Genomic DNA, 20,053 nt, shown 5'->3' with positions numbered 1-20,053 from the left:
TAAATACATATATACATGCATATGTGCACATGTGATATCTGTGTGTATGCACATGTATGTATATGTTTTATGTGTATGTATGTGGTTGAATGCCAAATATTTATATTAAAATATTCAATAAAAAGGGCAGAAGTATTAAAGTTTTTATTATATGAACATAACTTCTGTAAGCACGTGGGCCAGGACACACACATGCGCACGCACACGCACACACTCACACACACTCCATACAGTTACAAAGATGGGATAATAAGAGACAGTTGCCATATCCTACCCCATTCCCACATCTGTGTATCATTTTCTAATGCCCTTTTAATATAACAATATTTGATCACTTAGTTACTTCTACACTTTTGAACATATCTCTATTAGTCTTGAATATATTACATTACTACTATTTATGCCTCCTCTCTCCAACTAAACTGAGAGCTAAAGATCATAGAAAGTTTCATATTCCCTTCTATCCTCCACTGTGGTAACTGGCACAGAGTAAGTGCTCAATAAATATTCCCTGAATTAATGAAATGTTCATGTGGATGGATGGATGGATGGATGGATGGATGGATGGATGGATGGATGGGTACTGGCCCATTTCTCTAAGAGACTTCACAGCAGAGGCTGCCTTATTCCCTTTCATGGTGAAGTAAAGTGTGTGGGACCCAGAAGCCTTGGTGCCGAACAAAGGAAGAAGTTATGAGGCACAAGAAGATAAATTTTGTCCCATTCTCTCCATGCTGGGGTAGATGACATTTATATGTCATCTTCATATAAATGCATTCTACCTTCCCTCCTCCGAGCGTCAGTCAAAGCTTTCAGCCCGCGCTGCTGAAGGCCTTTGGAGAGGTGCAGAGACTATCACAATTAAAATAAAATTGTAGTCCAGAAAATGGAGTCTGTGCAGGGCTTAGATTTCAGCTGCCTACCTCTGGGCAAATGAAACGTACTGCCGATAGGAACACTTAGGGGCTACAGGGAACCCTTTGTAAAGTGCTTCCCTTGGCCCCTATTACTGTCTTTCTTCCTGAAGAGAGGCAAAAATTCCGCCAAACCTTTTGTAAAATCTGGTATTCAATGCTCTCGACCCATCTAAAGGTCATTTGTTTCCCTGTACAGAGCTCAAAAATATCTCTACAAAGGCAGCTCAGTGATCAAGCAAAAAAGAAAACCCTCCCAAGTCCTGCTAGGTTTCCCTTCTTCAGTCATGGGACATTCAACAGGAAAAGGTCTCAAATATGATCCGTCATTCAGATGACTTTGCCATATTCAGGGGCAGCCACACAGAAGAGAATCTAGATGTGAGGACTTGCAAGGGATAAAAAAAAAAGTGCTGTAAATGTATTAGTGGTTTAGTAAATCTATTACAAGAACCACTGAATAAAACAACATGGAATCTTATTCTTTGTGTAAAGGGGGAAATGCTCATGGCAGAATGGACGGGCTCATCATTGTCTGCTGGAAATTACCAAAAAATATTAAACACATCATAAATGAACAAAAATTTCTACTTAGAAGTCAAGCCCTGATTACATCATTTGCTCCATGGATGATAGGAAAGCAATTAAACCATAAATTGAGAATGGGACAGTATCCATTTGGAAGTTGCAGTGCTCACAGAAGCTCTGGAGCCAGGCCTTCCAGCGACTGTCTGCAAGGGTCCTGTCTGCTCAGAGTGGCCTTGTCCTACTGGATTTCAGTGATCACTCCCTCACACCTTAGGTAAAACTTTAAATCCTAAAAACATCCCTGAGATGCCTTCTGAGGTGGGTTTCTCTCTCCTTGCAGGCTGAGTGGCCGACAAGGAAAATAAGCACGAAAGGTTAGGGAACGGCCACCTTGCAAAGGAAGGTGGTGGACCTGTGGGTGGCCCCAGACTTCCTTCTCCAGCTTTCCGTTCTCCCAGAATGAAATTGGGTTCACTGCCTACTCACAAGCTAATGAGCCAGAAATATCTGGCAGCTCGGGCAAGCTCCCTGGCAGGCCTGGGAGCGACAGCCCAACCCTCGTCCCCCAGAAAACGAGTTCACTATATACAGCTCATCCAATTCCTTAGTTGCTTCAGGCCACAGAACTCTGTACTAGGATGAGGCGGCCAGCTAGATGGCTTCCCCTACTGGGACACTGACTCAGGACCCTAGAACTACCTAGCCAAATGGTATATGTAATGCTCCCCACAGACTTTCATGGGACCCCACAAACATCTTTAAAGAAAATGCTCACCTCAGAGGCTCTCTGGGACTTTGGCTTCCTCCTCAGCAAATTCGAGAAGTAGAATAGTGAAGTCTTTTTTGCCTTTCAACCAGAAAGTTGCTTATTCTCCTTTGCCCTGAGGGAGGCAAAGGAGACGGCTTTTGAATCACAGAGGAGGGGCTGCCTGTGACATTTAGCCTCTGAGCAGGCAACTGGGGTCTCCTTCGTTTGCTTACTGAAATGTTTGTAGCCAGAACTGTTGCTACTGGGCACGAGCTGCTTCAGAGAGGAAAGGCTTTAGTATACATGAAAACTTGATGATTTCTTTGGACTTTGCTGATAAGCCTAGATGGACAGTAAATAATGACCTAAAGGATGAAGGCTGATGGAGGTTAAAGTTGGTTGCCAGGCAATCTTAAGAAATAATAATACTTTTGAGCTCTTACTATGAGTAGGGCCCCAGATGAAGCACCTGGGAAGGCAGTATTATCACCATTCCTATTTCACAGATGATAAAACCAAGCCACCAAATCAGACAGCTAGTAAGTAGTGGGACAGGATTCAAAGCTAGGTCTACACTGCTGCCTTCTAGAAAAATCTTCCTCTACTTGAAGTCAGTTGATCAATACAGCTACCGGGAGCAGAGTCAGAAACGGGAGAGTCGATGACACCCTCTTCCCTCTCGCTTCTTTTCCTGGATCCCCACACCCACCGAACACCCAGTGTCACAATCACCACCCACCACCCTCACTGTGACATCGCCAAGATTTTCTTGAGAGAGTCTCAAAAGGAGAATCCTGCCTCCCAGAAAAGACAATGTTTATCAGAAAGATGAAAAGTCATCATGATATGTTTCAGTGACCAACGGAAGGCCAGGATGGAGGAGAAGGCAGAGGGAAAGGGAAAACATTTAAATGTGTAGAGATGAGGTCCTAGTAGCCCCAAACCGATGGGTTTCTGTCCCCTCTACCTGGGCATTTTAGACTCGGGAGGAGGGGCATAGAGGAAAGCAGACATTATGATTCCTGGGCTTGTATGTGCTGTCGCCTCATGTGGGAGACTAGACTGGGGTGTTCGAGCAGAAGCCAGGAGACCGTGTGGCAAAGAGAAAAGAGGCATCCCGCGGGGGTTAATCCAGGGGGGAGATAAGCTCTTATCGCAGATTCCACATGTGACTGTTTGAGGGGACAGTAGTCCTCTCTGAAGGAACAAGACCCGGCATCATGAGCAGCTCCCCGTGGACCTTAGGGATCCCCACGCACTGCAGCCAGAGGATTCAATCATTTCGTTCAGTTCCTCCGTACCTCCATCAGAGACCCAAATGGGGCAGGTGGGTACAGCTGGCCTGGTCTTACCTTGCCTGGAATGGAGCCTCCCTTCTGAGAGATGTGAATGCGGAGAGCTGCCATAAACCCGTACGGCCTTGTTATCACCTTGGTTGTCACTCTGATACAGATGTCAGCGGGGGAAGGGCTGCTGTGGAGAGGGAACGCTACACTGCTCAAAATCTCGGGCTGCCAGCACTTCTCGTTAGCAAATCATAGACAACTTCCCCGCTTTGAGGCCCCCTACTTTTAAGACCCACACTTGAGCTGGGATCCTCCCCCCAACCATTCATGCATTGCTGACACTTGGTGGTTGCTACTCAGGCTTTGATATGATCAGTTTAGGATCAGAAAACGAAACTGACTCCATGTGCAAGCGGGTACTCGCCTGGAGGGAGGTAAGCTGAGCTCCTCAGGCTTCCTGGGGTGGCCCCAGAGCTGGGCCATATACAAAAATGTTGTTCGTAACCAGAACTGCGACTCGAGTCAGGTTTGGAGCCTACGTCAGCATTTCCACTTTCAAACTTTATCCTTAAAATCTTTACTTACAAGCTAAAAAGAGAGGTCTTACAACACAGTAAAATTACGGTAAAGCGAAAAATACGATGTCCCCTGGAGTTCCTGGCCATAGATTCCCTTCTCCAGCACCAAAACAATATGTCAGAGATGGGTAAATTACCACCCACAGGCCAAATCCAGCCCACCACCTGTGTTTGCAAATAAAGTTTTATTGGAACCTAGCCACACCCATCATTTACATATTATAAAAGGCCACTTTCACACACAACAGAGGTTAGGTGGTTGCAACAGAAATTATGACCCCCTAAAGCCTAAAATATTTACTGTCTGGCCCTATATAGAAAAAGTTTGCCAACTCCTGCTCTTTATTTAACTGATCTTATTATACATGTGCCAGACTATTTGGAATGAATAGTCTTGGAAGGAGGCAGTCATGTGTGTCTACACAGCTCCATTGAGAGGACAGGGCCAAGCACCCTCTACAAAGCTTGTGATCGGTATTGTCTAAAGTGGATAATGATCTTGTCCTTCAACTGGAAACCAGTGGACGAAATGCAAATGGGTCTTCTAAAAATACCCTCTGGTTAACGATAGTGGACTAGAGGGACAGCGATATTGTGTTTGTAAACTGCCGCAAGTGATACCCACGCAAAGTGCCGCTTTCCATTCTGGATGCCATGTTCACAGTGTCTCTGAACAGACAGTATCTGGGCATGGTGATTCCCACCATGCCGGCCACCACAGGACCTGAAAAGGAAAGAACGGACGGGCAATAACCAGTCTGCAGGTCCCAGGGGATGGACTCCACGATGCACTTCAAGTCGACAAATGCAATTCAATAAGTATGTGTGAAGTGCCCTCTCAGGGCAAAGCTTGGCAATAGATCTTGGGGTTTACAAAGAGGCAAACTGTAGAACCCACAGACTTCCGTTGGAAAGTGACGTCATCGATTGTTATAGACTGAATGTGTGTGTCTCTTCCAAACTCACATGCTGAAGCCCTAATCCTCACTGTGCTGGTATCAGAAGGTGGGGTTTGGGGGAGATAATTAGGTTTAGATGAGGTCATGGGAGTAGGGGCCCTTATGCTGGGGTTAGTGTCCTAAGAAGAAGAAGAAGAGACACCAGAGCTCCCTCCCCTTGTCTCCCATGTGAACACAGCCAGATGGTGGAGGTCTGTAAGCCAGGAAGCGGGCCCCACCGGCGCACGGTCATGCCGGAACCCCGACCTCAGACTTCCCCATCTCCGGAACTGTGAGAGAATAAATGTCTGTTGTTTAAGCCATCCGGTCTACGGTATTTTGTTTATTTTGTTACAACAATCGAGCTGACTAAGAAAGAAATCAATGACAATGTTGTTCATGCACTGAAGATGTACAAAAAATCAGAAACAAAACAGGAGCAGCACAAACATGAAAGTAACTCATTCTGATTAGAGTCGGATTTTATTTTAATTAAGCCGTGGGAGACAGGCAGGAGCAGGTCTGGCTACATAATTTGCAGGGCCCAGTCTAAAATGATAATAAGGGACCCCCTTATTTGAAAATTATTAAGAATTTCAAGACAGTGACAAAAGAGCGTTAAACCAGGTGCAGGTGACTTCTGCACAAGTCACCTGCCCATGAGATTGATAAAAACACAGAACAAATCAAAGGGCATCTGACACAGAGGTGTAGAAGAAAGGCAGTTCAATAGAACTGTCCTGGTTTGGGTCTCTTCCTCATTTGTGGTCCAACACCTCAGAGTCTTTGTGTGTCCTTGTTGTTACCAAGCAAGCTGGCTAACTAGAAATATGCAGGCAGTCTACGGCCATGCCACCCTGAACAACCCAATCCTGGCTGATCTTGGAAGCTAAGCAGGGTCGGGCCTGGTTAGTACTTGGATGGTTAGTACTAGGAAGACCAGGTGCTGTAGGCTTAAAAAATAAGGGATTGTAAGCTGACAAGGTCCTTGCAATCTATGAGGTCAACCAAGGGTTGCCTCACCTAAAAAAAAAAAAAAAAGAAAGAAAAGAAATATGCATGCAAAGGTAGTTTGACCTTTTATTTTCTTAAGGTTCAGGGTTCCTAAAAGCCTAGAACCCTGGACTTGAATTTAAAACTACCTGCCACCATACCTGGAACAAAAGGCCACCTGCCATCAGAGTTGTCTCCCTGTGTGGAGGCCATTCCGAAGCTTGAGCTTCTCCTCAGGCATGTGCCCAGTCTGGAAGCGGACGGTGGCACTGAGGAAATGCAAGGACATCGTGGCAATCTCGTCCACATGCTTGGTTCCACTGTGGATGGGAAGTCCGCTGGCCACCATGTATGCATCCCCAGTGGTTTCAACCTGAAAATAAAGTAACAGAGTGGCCTTGTGTCCTCCATGAGGGTGGGGGTGGGGTCAGAGACCAAGGCCCCTCATCACCGACGCCTGCTTTGAGGCCCCATACTCTGAAGCGTCACCACCCTGACCTCCACTCCATCCAAGTTCCAGCATCCCCTCAAGTTGGCTCTTGTCCTGGTTCTTCCACAAAGCCTTCCTTCCCTGAGCCCTCCTCTCCACGGTCACTGCTTCCTCCTCTGGATTCTGATAGTGGTAGTAACCCTATTTTGACAACCAAAGCTCAAAACCAGTTAGACATGCAGCAGGGTAATGATGGGGTAAATCCTGAAGGATCATATGGAGCCATTACTGAAATGTCTTCGTTCCACACAAAGGCTCTTATATTCTTTTATATATATACATTATACAAAGTATATACATTATGCACACGTGTAAATGTACATATCCAGTCTATCTGCCCTGCCCTCTTCTCTCCTGATCCTCCTAAAAAAATTAGGTTTCAGATCCCTCATTCACAACCGAGAATAAATGACAAACATAAGCTTAAACTTACAGCCCTTTCCAGATACATTCGTGTTTTAGCAGAATCCAGAGATGATGTGATAAAGGCAGAATGACTGCTTTAGCCAAGCAGTAAGAATACCTTTGTCTCCTGGTGACCCTGCCATTACACGGCGTCAACAAGTACACAAGTCTAACTTCCTCTAGCCCACCTTTCCCCATTACCAGCGTATCCTTCAGAAATACCAACTGATTCTTTTAAGCATTAGCCCATATAAAACATAACTGAGAAGTTAGCACTAAGAGGAAATCCCACAAGAGGCCCTCCTGAGCCAAGCAACTTCCATTTTTGTTGGGTACATGTGACCTGCTCTTGAAAATTATCCGCACCATCCCTTCTTCACCCTCGAACAGAGGCGACATATTTGGGGAATGTTGGGGGATAACCATTGAGGACATGTCACTAAAGGACATGGCCACACTGTCCCCCCACATCTTGCTGGCCCCAGGGCCACAGGCTGAGCCCTGGAATCATAGGCAGAGCTAGGGCACTGTGGCTGCCCACCAGACATACCAGACATGCATAAACACGGACAACCTAAAGTCAGGATCCAGCGCCATCCGAAAAGCCAGCAAACACATCAAGTGAAGTGGCCATCATCACCACCACCTAAATGAAGCCATTTTATCAGTTTTTGCTATCCCCCACCCTCCTGCAACCTCAGCCATTTTTACTCCAGGTGACCCTGTTGATACATCCCCAGAGTAATGCTGGACAGGTAGAGGTTTCACCTTTAGCCAGGGGTCTAACAGTCTAAACTTGGGTGGCTAGTTTCCCCTGAATCACTAAAGATCATGGTAACAGAGGTGAGACTCACACAAGATCCAAAGAGAAGAGCAAATATGAGATTCTCCGAATCTGAAGGAAATATTCAGGAGGCAACTAGGGGAATTACTAGTCAGTAGAAGGTCAATGCTTCTTTAAGAAATGCATTTACTACGAGATAAAATAAGGTAGGAAAGAGAGAGAACAACTGATATTTCTTGACAAGTACATACATCTGTGATTGATCGAGACCTTTTCCAAGAAAACAAACAGGAATAAAATATTGAGTTTCTGCCATAAATTGAGATAGACTGCTAGCCTGAAACAGAGCCTTCGTCCTGGATGATGTCTAGCAGCAAGTTCATCCTTACTCATGCCCAGGACACAGACGACAAGGAGCACGTGTTCTCTTATAGCCCAGGAGCCAAGCATCTCACCTTCTACACATCATATGTTTTAATGATGTGATCGAATAAACTAACTGTACAGGTCATTTTACGACTTGCAAGGGGGAGCCGAGAGAACAGAGTTTTGTGAATCCAACAATGTCAGAGAAAGAGATGGTCACGGACTCAAAATATTCTGGTTCCACAGACCTTCCAGCTATGAGCTGTTCTCCAATGAAGCTGAAACCAGAAAAAAGGGTTGTTTTTGAAAAGTATCATATTCATCTTTTCTCCTACAGACTCCTACAAAGTCACCTGGTAGATCCTTTTGCTTTACTGGGTTAGGTTATTGGTAAACAAAATCCATCATCTGGAGAGATTTGTTTGACATTCATTCTTCCACCTGCATTTTCTCTAAAGAGAGATTTTAATTGGTGGATATAAACTGGGGGTGGGGAAACCACCAGGTCACATAAATGCCTTTACGAAAATATTTTTTTTTCCTGAGACTATTTCATTTTCCTCTATTGGTTATAGAGTTTGATTATAAAGACTCGGCCTGCAGATGTAGAAGCAAATGTAAGCGTTCACTGATTCCCTAAATCAATACATTTGCTTTAATCAATCAATCTCGCAGCAATACATCCAAATCCCCAAACCATTTCTTTTATCAAGACAAATAGGAAGGGTGAAGAAATTTCAACAGCAGATGCTTCTGCCAAGTATTTACAGAGTGAACAGGTGAAAATAGAACCAAAAAAGAAAGAAGTCTTGAATCTAAAGTCATGGGTACATATTTTATAGTGCAAAGGTTTTGGAGTACAATCTGAAAATCCTGGGAAGTTAGCAATTAACCAGACTCATGGGACTAGAGCGCCATCTGGTGTTCGGTCTCCTTTGCTGCAGCCACCATCTTTATTGTAAAAGACAGTACCCCCTCGTTTCCTGAGGACTTGGAGAGCTTTGCCTCTATCTCCCGTAACGGGGTGTACTAAATTGCATGCAAATTGCTTGATCCACTTTAGAAGAACTTGATGTCCTCTTAAGAAAAGAACAAAGAAAATATTCTTCCCTTTTGGGGATTCTTAGAAGGCAATGCTGTAGCTTCGTGGGTTCCTTTGTCAACGCCCCCACTGCTCCGCAATACCTGAGAAGTATTGTGGAGAGAAGCTTATCGACTTTCCTCTTCTCTGCCATCAGCTGGTTGGTCCTCTCTTCCACCACCTCCTCCAGACGATTGGTGTACACCTCCAGCTCGCTCACCATACTGTCTAGTATGTTCACGTGGTTTTAAAAGAACACAGATATTAACGTCTTTTTCCAAGAACTTTAAGGCCACAGTAGAGTACAACTTCCAACTATACATTCCAAGAAAACATGTGTCACTCTCAAGGTTTCCAAAGGACAGCAGTGAAATGACAATGGCGATGACGCCATGTGGCGGGACAGAGCCCGCCCTTCACCAGCTCTGATCCTGAGCTACCCCCTTTACTCCTTTGAACCTCAGTTTCTTCATTTGGAAAAGGAGGATGCTAAGACATACTTTGCAGGGTTGTTCTAAGGATTCAGGGAGATAATGGGTACAAAGGAACCCAGCAGGCACTCAACAAATGGTGGCCTTCGCTGGCCCTCCCCACTTCCCAACATGCTTCATACCATCGTCCCGGCCAATCAGAACCGTAGGTTTCAGGACAGGTCATCCTTTTCTTTTCAGGTGACAACATCATTTCTTTTCAGAAAAAAAGCTATAAGAGGCCCTTCTAAATCTTCAGAGAAATCATTTAAATTCCCCATCTTCCAAATGAGGAGACTGAGGCTCGGATGGGAAGTAAACTTGCCTTAAAACTGGGGACCATATTATCTGAGTAAAAGTCATGACATAGTAACTGACCTGAGACATACCATTTAAAACTGTTTTGATATGGAAAATGCAGAATACAGGACCGTCGTGTTGAGAATGCCTAGCAAAATGGCCAGATTAGGAGTAGACACCTGACTCCCAGCACAGGGCCCCTTCCACCAGCTCAAGCTACTTCTAATGTGGCTGTGCCTTCCTATGTTCAATGTGACAAGAGATGATACAATTACCCCGATTTGGAGCAAGTTACTACTGGAAAAATTATTTGAGAGGCATGAATAATTTAAGTGAATAACCTACTTTAAAGTCGGTGAATCATTTTTTATGGCATAGTTCAACCCCAGTTGATTCTGAGGCCATGTCACATCTCCCTGGGAAAGAGGATCTTGATTGATTAGTGATGTCTGGACTGGAAAAAGAGGGGTAAAGGGCATACAAATGTCTCGGATCTATTTCTGTAACATTGATGAGATAAAGGGAGAATGTATCACTCCATTTCCACCAGCACGTAGCACGGTGCTTTGCATGTGGTAAGCACTGAGTGCATATGCGATGAATGAATGAAGGAAGGAATGGAGGAATGCACGTATAGAGGAGAGAATGGACGGGAGAATGAGTGAATAAAGCAAATAAGCCACACAGAGCCAACCCCAGTCAGGCAGCGGCAAAATTCTAAGAGTTAAATGGTCAGAAGAAAATACCTGTTCCACACCTAACTCACCCTTTGGGACTGGCTTTTCGTAAAATCTTCTTGATGGAAGGGAACGTGGGCCTTTGCCCTGGAGGTTCATCCCGACATGCCCTCACCAGAACCGCGATCTTTTCATTGCCCTTCTCCTCTGACAGGGAAGGTCCAAGTGGAACAGAGGCCAAGGAGTCTCTGATTCAGCTGACGATTCCTGAAATTCATTTCGGGTTCAGAGAGCCAAATGTCTGGACTCCGTGCTGTTTGGTACTCTTCACTTTGAACACATGTGCCCTTAAATTTGTAAACTGAATTTCCCAGTAAATTGAACGGATTAGGATTTGAATATTTTACAAGAGAAATCTGAATATTTTATAAGAAATATTCTGAACCATCCTGGAAAAATGAAGAATTTTCATGTAAATCATATAAGTACTCCCTGATTAATCTGTTTTTAGATTAAGTTTTTTTCTAATAGAACTTTTCTTAACGTGAAGCGTGTCTCCATATGATTTCAGTAGTGTATAAGCATTTGTTATTAGAAATCCCCAAAGTGTGCTTTATCCAGTTTTGTGTTTCATATAATATGCTATGTAAGAGATATTTTAACAAATAATAAATGTAACTAACCATCATGTTCTGCCTCTGTGTCCACCTCGGTAAACCTACTTTCTTTCATTTCCACATTGGCCCCTACCAAAGTGTGTAAAACAGTCTAACTAGGCTTTGGAAAAGAAATAATATTTTGAGAACAATGTATGACGTGTTTTGGTATAAAATACTGTAGGTGCAACGATAAATCTTAAAAGTATATTACTAAGTATAAGAAGCCAGTCTGAAAAGGCTATGTACTGTTTGATTCTGTTAATATGACATTCCAGAAAAGACAAAATTATAGAAACAGAACACAGACCAAAGGCTGCCAGGAGTTTGGGGAGGAGAGAGGATTGAATAGGTGAAGGACGGAGATTTTTTTAGGGAGACAAAACTATTCTGTATGATACTGTAATGGTGGATACATGATACTGCCTATTGGCCAAAACCCATAGAGCTTTACAGCAGAAAGAGTAAACTTGAAAGAACGCTAATGTTTAAAAAGATCAGTTGGGAGAGTGGACGACCCCAGGATAGAATGCAGACTTGTGACAACAGAATCTAACTGCATTACAAACGCATGACGTACCCTCACCGAAAGGGTGCAGGGAGAGTGCTGAGTTAAGTAACTTCTGAAATGACTAAGATGATAAGACTAAATACAAAAAGAACTATCCATAATGACTCTATTCCCGTCGTTAAGACGGCTTCTCCCAGAGGTACAGATCAGCAAACCCGGAAAGGACTATACACATATATCGTACAGCCCTGAGACAAAAGAAGACAAATTCGTATGTGCAAATATGAGGTGAAGGAAAATACATGTGCAAAGGCTCTGGGGTGGGGACATGTCTGGCGCATCCAGGTGTCCAGCGGGATTGAATGGAGCGAGCCACGGGAGATGCAATTAGGAAGGTGTGGTGGCTGTAGCTAAAGTAGGAATGATGATCCCCAATGAGATACGTCCATGTCCTAATTTCCAGAATCTGACTTATTTGGGGGGTGGGGAGAAGGAATAAAAATAATAATAATAAGGTCTTCGCAGATAGAATTAAGTAAGTTGGGTCCCGGAGATCGCCTTGGATTATCCAGGTGAGCCCTAATCCAATGACAAATGTCCTCATGTGAGACGGACAGAAGAGAGGTACTCAGAGGAGGTGGCAATGTGAAGATGGAGGCCGAGGCTGGAGCGATGTGGCCACAGCCCGCGAAGGCCGGGGCAGCCGCCAAAAGCTGGAAGGGGCAAAGAACCGACGATCTATCTTTGAGCTTCTGGAGGGAGCACGGCCCTGCTGGACCTTGATTTTGACTTCTAGCCTCTGGAACTGGGAGAGAATAAATTTCTGTTGTTTTGAGCCAGCAGGTTTCTGGCAATTTAATATGGCGGTGCCCGGATACAAATATAGAAGGTCGCTGAGGCTAGTTTAGAGGCCTTCGGTGGTCTTGAGGGCCGTTGTGAGGACTTAGTTTTCATCACTCCCCAAACGGCAGGCCAAGGGAGGATGTGATGTAGACAAGCAACATGTCCTGACTCATTTTCTAACAGGATCTGGCTGCTGTTATAGACTAAATGATGTAATTCTGAGTTTCTTGATTTTTTTTTTTTTTTACCAAACTGCACCTGTCTTTTTTTTAACATGAATTTCAAAAAGAAAAAATAAGAATGACATAAATTGCAAACAAATAAACATTTAATAAAACAATCAATAGGACAAGCACAAGCTCACCCTGCTGACCCAAGCCGGCGGAGGAGATGCTCCCAGCCTTATTGTCTCATCACGGCCGTCAAAGGCCCGCGGTCCTGAGGGTGGAGCAGCTCCCTCATCAGAATGGCCAAGCTGTAAACGTTTCCCTTTGGGGCAGCTGACCAGGGTGACTCTGGGAGCCGCAGCAGCTCGGAGGGCCGTGCAGTAGAGCTCCACAAAGCAAAACGTCATCGGCATGGAGGGAGAGAGCTGCTGGGCGGAACTGGAAAGCCATGTCTTCCATCCCAGGGGAGCTGGGGAGCGATGGAAGCATCCGGCCCCTGCGACGTCAGCCCTGACGGGGTCTGACTTAAAGGGCGCACAGGGGTCTGCGTGTGCGAACATGGAGAAAACAATCAGGACGGACGAGCACTGACGTGTAAACAGCGGTTAACTCATGGCTGTGCAATCACAGGTGGTTTTCATTTTCCTTTCCCCGTTCTCTTCTGCCTCCATAACAGAAAACGAACCATTTCTAATGTGAGCGATGCAGTGGCAGTTAGTACATGTGCAATGTCGTGCAACCCCCACCTCTATCTAGTTCCAAAACATTTCCTTCACCCCAAAGTAAAATCCCATATCCATCCAGCAGTTTATCTCTGTCTTCCTCTACCCCCAGCCCCTGAAAACCATCAGTCCCTACGGCCATGCCACCTTGAAGAAGCCCGATCCCATCTGATCTCAAAAGCTAAGCAGGGTCAGGCCTGGTTAGTACTTAGATGGGAGACTACCTAGGAAGACCAGGTGCTGTAGGCATAAAAAATAAAAAATAAGGGATTGTAAACTGACAAGGTCCTTGCAATCTGTGAGGTCGACCAAGGGTTGCCTCGCCTAAACAAAGAAACAAACAAAACCATCAGTCCACATCCTGTCTCTACAGATTTGTCTATTTTGGATTATTGAATATTTCATGTACCTACTTTTTTCTTTCTTTCTTTCTTTTTTTTTTTTTTTTGCAGTACGGTGTATAGTTTATGTTATTATAGTATATAATCATTAAAAGAAAATGTACTGGGGGATGAAGCAGGAGTGGCTATTAGCACGTTTTCAAAATCGCCCCCTTTGTGCTTTTCTATGAGACGCCACCCTATCTCATGTTACGGAAACCTCCCCACACACTCAGCAAAACTGCCAGCCATGTGCAGTGAGGTGGTCTGGGATGAAGGCACTGGGCTCGACAGGGCCCGGGTGTGTGCTAGGTGAGGCTCAATTAGCTTTGGACATGTAGCAAGGCCCATATAAAAAGGAGGGTTGGACTCCAGCTGGTGGGTCCTGTCTTGAAATGCACACCAGAATCACTTGGGAGCTTTTAAAAACAACACAATGCCCAGAGCACACCTTCAGATATTCTGATTCAGTTATATGGGGTGGGACCCAGCTGCCTACACATTTTTAAAAGCTTCTCAAGTGATACTGGAACCAGAGATGACAGACAACTACTGAACTCGTCACCTTTAAAGGGCCTGGCAGATCATCGTTCTACACTGAGAAGGTAGGGAGATGCTGTGGGGCACAGGAGACTACAGAGAAGGACAGCGACTGGCTTCAGGTCGCCCAGCTGAGCCAAAGTGGGAACTAGTCTCCTAACTCAGACATCACACTAGGGACTCACACCACCTGTGGGGGCTATTTTTCTTGTCTCCTTGGGTGGACAGAGGAGCTACATGCCGCCAGCCCCAGAGGAAGGCCCATCTGCAGGTACCTGTGCACACAGGTATGAGGAAGCAGGGATGGGGAGAGGAAGCCCTTCACTGCTCTACCAAAAGTGAGCAGGTGTGAGACCTGCTCGTGTTTACCTGAGCAGTCCACCGTTTTCTCATTATATATTCTGTATGTCTGGCCATACTCGAGTTCCCACAGCGCGAACCCCGACAGCTTCACCTGCATCCGGCCATCCGCCAGGCAGGTGGAAGGGTTCAGGTTGCCATGGGACCCCAGCAGGCTCCTGTGGAGGAACAGCATGCCCTGGGAGAGTGAAATGAGCAAATGAATTAGAGCAGGTGCCAGTGGACACCACCGGAAGGAGAGACAGAGAGGCAGATGGACTGAAGCACAGGCGCACTGACCCAGGGTACGGGACGTGCCCATCTGACACAGCCCCTCACCCAAGGGGTCAACCTGGGCATGACACGTAAAAAGGAGAAAACAAATTTCTAGCTTCTCAGTGTGGAGCTATGAAGGCAAGGCCAGCTTAAAATAAATACAGCCTAGTGGTCAGACTCCCGAATTCAAATCTCAGCTCTACCACTTGAGGGCGGGTGACCCTACACCTATAAGCCTCGCTCTTGTCATCAAAGTGCAGATAACAATGATTCCTACCTCACAGGGTGGCTGTGGAAATTAAATGTGATAATGCATGTGAGACATCAGACATGGCGCATGACATAAAGTAAATACCCACTCGAAATTATAAGGAAAAAAGTTTTATAAATATGATAAGGAATATATGCTTAATCAGCAAAGCTTGCTAAGGGAAGTGAGTCAGAAAGACAGTGACACAATAGCCAAGACACGGAAACAACCTCAGTGTCCCTGGGTGGATGACTGGATAAAGATGTGGTACATATATACAGCAGAACACTACCCAGCCATAAAAAATGATGAAATATTGCCATTTGCGATGACATGGATGGATCTTGAGAGTATCATGCTAAGTGAAATAACTCAGCCAGAAAAGGACAAGAACCATATGATTTCACTCCTATGTGGGGTACAAAACAGAGCAACCAATGAATAAACACGTAGACACAGGCAACAGTATGGTGGTTATCAGAGGGGAAGGGGCAGGGGGATGACAAAGAGGATATAGGGGGGCCAAACACCTGACGGTCAAGGAGAGGAGACTTTGGGCAGTGAGCACACAAAGCAATATACAGATGATGTCTTATAAAACTGTGCACCTGAAACTTACATAATGTTATTAACCAATGTTAATAATTTTTTGTTTTTTTTAAGAAAGAAAGGTAGTAATAATTTTCATTCAACAAGGAGATGAGGGCTTAGGGGGCGGGACTTTCTTCGGGCACAGAGGGGCTTGAAGGAAGACCTAGAGTTGAGGAGAGAAGAAATTATTTGAGGAGAACAGGTAGTAGAAGAGATCCATTGGGAAAAAGAGAACTGTCGTATCTGAAACGTGATTTGAGAGACAGATGTTTGTATTTCTTACTCTTTCCAAGGACAGACCTAGAAGTGGGGAAATGAAGGTTAAGAGGGAAAGGCAGACTGCATTTCAGAAGCCGAGCATAACGGTCCGGGGGGTGGCATTCTCTGTTGCTTTGTTTTTTTATTTGCCTACCTTCCTCGATGGCTTCAGGAGAAAGCATTTAAGTAATAGTTACTGGATATTTCCAGTTTCTTGGAATTAAAATACTGACACAAAGTCTCTCTCTGTCTTTAATCTGAATTCCTGAATCATTCCTTTTCAGAATACTTTGTTTGGAAGCTGGTAGGAAACTGACAGCCTTGGTATGTACCAGGTTTAGGGTTGTCACGGAGCCATTTTACCTGCCCCATCTGGGCAGCCTGGGCCTCCTCACACTTGCCTCAACAAAGAGGTTTCTAGGCCAAAGCAAAAATGACAAAGCCTCTCTCGCAAGGTCGATTCTCTCGAGGACTTTTTCTTTTCTAAGTTTAGAGTGCTAGCCTTATGCCAGGTTCCGACCTAAGTTCCTTACTTAAACTGGCTCATATAACCCTAATGACCCAGTGGCGGTGGATGGTATTATTGTCAACCACATTTTATGGATGAGAAAAGAAAAAAAAAAACAGAGACATAAACGTGGGCCAGGTCACACAGCTGGCCAGCGGTGGAGCTGGGCTGGGAATTCTGCGGTTAGATTTCCAAGTCCACCCCCTTGACCGATGACTCAACTTCCCCTTTGCTGATAAAAGAAATCTATGAAGGGCAGAGAGTGAGAAGTGATTAAGAATCTCACTTTAGCCACAAGGTTCCGTGGACATCCATACTGTAACATGGATCCGTGATAACAAATCAATAACAAGAAAACTTTTTTGAGACTTACTTTGCTCTGCACACTGAAGTGCTGGGAACAGGGTACCTTAAACATGTTACCACATTTAGCTTTTCCGGACGTAGGTTAATATTCTCATTCTCTGTTTCATAACCAGGACACTCGGGATTTTAAACTGCTCCCAAGGAGCGGGGGCAGAGCCGGGACATAAGCCCAGGCTGGCTTGCCTTGGAAGCACGGCCACTTCTAAACCACTAGATTTTACTGCTTCCGGTGTCCTAGGTAATTGCAGAGGAGGAGGAAGAAGGTGTGTCAAAGTCCACCTATTCTCCCAATACTTTTATAAAAGAACACTAGTGCAGGGACTCACCTTTTCCTCCAGTAGTGATGACAGGCTGAGTCACTGCCCTGTGTGAGCCACAGCCCTGAGCCAATACTGCATTAGAAATATAGGCTAACACAGGCCAGTGGATACACCGTGCTTGCACCCACCCCACACCCCTCAAAAAATCAGGAAGTCATGTTTCTTTATCAATGTGGCTTGTTTGTTTCCTGAGATGAATCTCATTTTGGAAATGCAACCCACTCAACTGGACGTGGACGAGCCTGGCCGGGGCTGTCTCTAGAATTTCTCCAGGGAGGATCCAACTGGCCAGGTCTGATCTTGAAATCTCGGGAGAACTGTGTCAAATCCAGAGTTCTCCCTGACCTCACGAGGACCTCTCCATGCTGCTGGCCTGCCCCTGACACACGTGGCCGTCCCTTTCCTTGCTAGTGCCAGCCCACCCCAAGCCTGAGACATTTTACATTCTGGATGCCGCCGAACCGCGCCCCCTGCCCCTGACACCCAGGGACATTAGCAGAGTTCATTCTATTAGGGCATAAGTGACCTGTTTGGGGACACTCGGAAAATTCTATATACGTAGTCCTCTTTAGGACATAGGACTTATCTCTTCGTTATTGCTTTTCTATCTATGGACATGTGTAACTGCATATATATTATCAGAGAACAAACAGAACCATGAGAGATGCGCCATTTGCGTGCCAGATGTCCTGCCTTTTGGTAATTCTATCACCTGCTCTTCTGCGGGTTGCACTTATTTCCCTACTAGAAAGTCGGAGGTGGTCCACAGAGCTCCTGTCTCTATATCCCACATCTGTGCTCTCTCATACTTGGCAAGGAAGAAGCATAGCATGGAAGAAAGACTCAGCCTATGGAGACAGACTGGCTGCAAGATTCATTCTGCCTCTTATCAGTTGGGCAGGTTATTTTACCTTGCTAAACCTCATTTTTTTTTTTCCTTGGAATGAAGCAAATATTAATGTTAATATTGGAGTTGATGAATTAATAACGAAGTTAATTGCTAATTACTTAGAGCACGGTTCAAGCGAAACATAATACAAGCCACATGGATAATTTTTAATTTTTTCATTAAACAGGTACAATTAATTTTAATAATATCTTTTATTTAACCCAATGTATTTTAAAAATCTTATCATTTTAACATGTGATCAACATAAAAATATTAGAAATTTTTTTTTTGTTTTTGACACAGCACATTTCAATGTGGACTAGTCACATTGTCACTGTACAATAGTCACAGGTGGCTGGCAGGGCCTAAATGTGCCTTGACCTAGCTATTCTATTTGGATAGTGCAGACTTATCCCGTAGGACTGTCAGGGGATGAAATAAGAAAGTATATGTTTATTAGTATTAGTAATGGAGTTATCTTTGATAACAGTAATACTGCTATCCCTACTAATACTAACAATTAACATTTATTGGATGCCTGTGCTGGGGTAGGCACAGTGCTAAGCAAGTTACGTAATTATTCCTTATAACAACCATGTGAGGTAGGTGCTGCCATTACCTTTATCTTATTCACGGGGAAACTGAGTTTCAGGGTAGTTAAGGTCACCTGGTCAGTAAGTAGCACAGCCAGGGTTCAAATCCTTAAGACAACTTCTGTGCCAAACTGTCCTTCACCCTCTTAATCCATCGAGAATTCTCTTACTTATAAATAAAGGCTCATCTCTAACTCAAGAAGAGTATTATACTCTCCAAAGTTGCTTCCCAGGCTGTCCCCACTGGGTCAAACTCTTTGGGGACAGGAAAATGAGCCTTATTCCTCCTATGTGCCCTCCATGCCCAGAAGCAGGTTTGACCACAATTAGGCGCTCGATCAAAACACTTTTGCTATCTTGAAAAGTCTGTGTCATCTCAGAATCTCTCCGCTACCTGGTATAGAGGAAGTTCTGATCAAATAGACATCAGGAGAGGAATCATTTTTATGATTAATATGTGACGGGCAGAAAGGCGAGCTCACCCATGGAGCCTGGCTCAGTTCCCAGGTTCATTCAATGTCACCATGGCAAAGCTTGAAGAGGCTGCTGTGAAGTTTCTGTTACTCTGAGTTCCTTTTAAGGCATGCTGGCAGGGCCTAAATGTGCCTCGACCTGGCTCACTGTGACTTCCTTACCCAGTCTCATGATGTGCACACTCCATTTCAAGAGGCAGTGACCCTTCCAAAGCAGGGAGTCAAGCTGTCTTTCTGGCATGGAGCAGGGGACACACTCAGTGACCTAGAGTAGCTGATAACCACTGGGGAGATTTTCCCCTTTGTCATTCTCACCTACCCCAGAATTTCTTTAGAGAATCCTTTAGCTTAAATGCAGAGGTCCCCAACCCCCAGGCATGGACCGGTACCAGACCGTGGCCTGTTAGTGACCAGGCCACACGGCAGGTGAGTGGCAGGTGAGCAAGCAAAGTTTCATCTGTATTTGCAGCCACTCCCCAGCACTAGCATCGCCGCCTCAGCTCCATCTCAGATCATCAGGCATTAGATTCTCATACGAGCACCCTTAGGGTCAAAAAGGTTGGGGACCTCTGGCTTAATGCTTCTTGAAAACCAAATGCCCACACTGAAAAATCTAAATCTATTGGGTGTTCATACCTTGGTGAGAATTTACTAGCTTTCTCTTCGCATCCATTATAAATGATGTCAACTGTTTTTGAATGAGGCAAGAGACAGATCATTGGAAGTCTAGATACCTTCCTGGGCTTGCCAAGAAGGGAAGGGGAAAGTGGTTGAAGGGAAGGAGAGAGGAGCCCAGAGTAGGAGAGGAAGCCA

At 44.9% G+C, this 20,053-nt stretch overlaps 1 protein-coding gene and 2 pseudogenes across 1 annotated transcript in view; 2 read left to right on the top strand and 1 right to left on the bottom strand.

Moving 5' to 3' along the window:
* Nucleotides 1–3,476: 3,476 nt before the first annotated feature.
* Nucleotides 3,477–20,053, bottom strand: part of LOC120608930 (guanylate cyclase 2G-like) — a 29,682-nt gene continuing 13,105 nt past the window's right edge. The window contains 10 exon segments of the mRNA XM_039870898.1: nucleotides 3,477–3,589; nucleotides 4,680–4,781; nucleotides 6,187–6,358; nucleotides 8,120–8,175; nucleotides 8,178–8,308; nucleotides 9,216–9,356; nucleotides 10,648–10,825; nucleotides 12,354–12,438; nucleotides 12,933–13,279; nucleotides 14,747–14,915. Coding sequence (XP_039726832.1) covers nucleotides 3,477–3,589; nucleotides 4,680–4,781; nucleotides 6,187–6,358; nucleotides 8,120–8,175; nucleotides 8,178–8,308; nucleotides 9,216–9,356; nucleotides 10,648–10,825; nucleotides 12,354–12,438; nucleotides 12,933–13,279; nucleotides 14,747–14,915 — 1,494 coding nt within the window.
* Nucleotides 5,832–5,947, top strand: LOC120610159 (uncharacterized; annotated as a pseudogene).
* On the top strand, nucleotides 13,588–13,706 carry LOC120609935 (uncharacterized; annotated as a pseudogene).

This window comes from Pteropus medius, unplaced genomic scaffold, assembly GCF_902729225.1.
Source record: "Pteropus medius unplaced genomic scaffold, Ma_sr-lr_union100, whole genome shotgun sequence".
In the NCBI taxonomy this organism is placed as follows: domain Eukaryota; kingdom Metazoa; phylum Chordata; class Mammalia; order Chiroptera; family Pteropodidae; genus Pteropus; species Pteropus medius.
The sequence above is the reverse complement of the archived record's forward strand: the minus strand, read 5'-3'. Positions and strand labels throughout refer to the sequence as shown.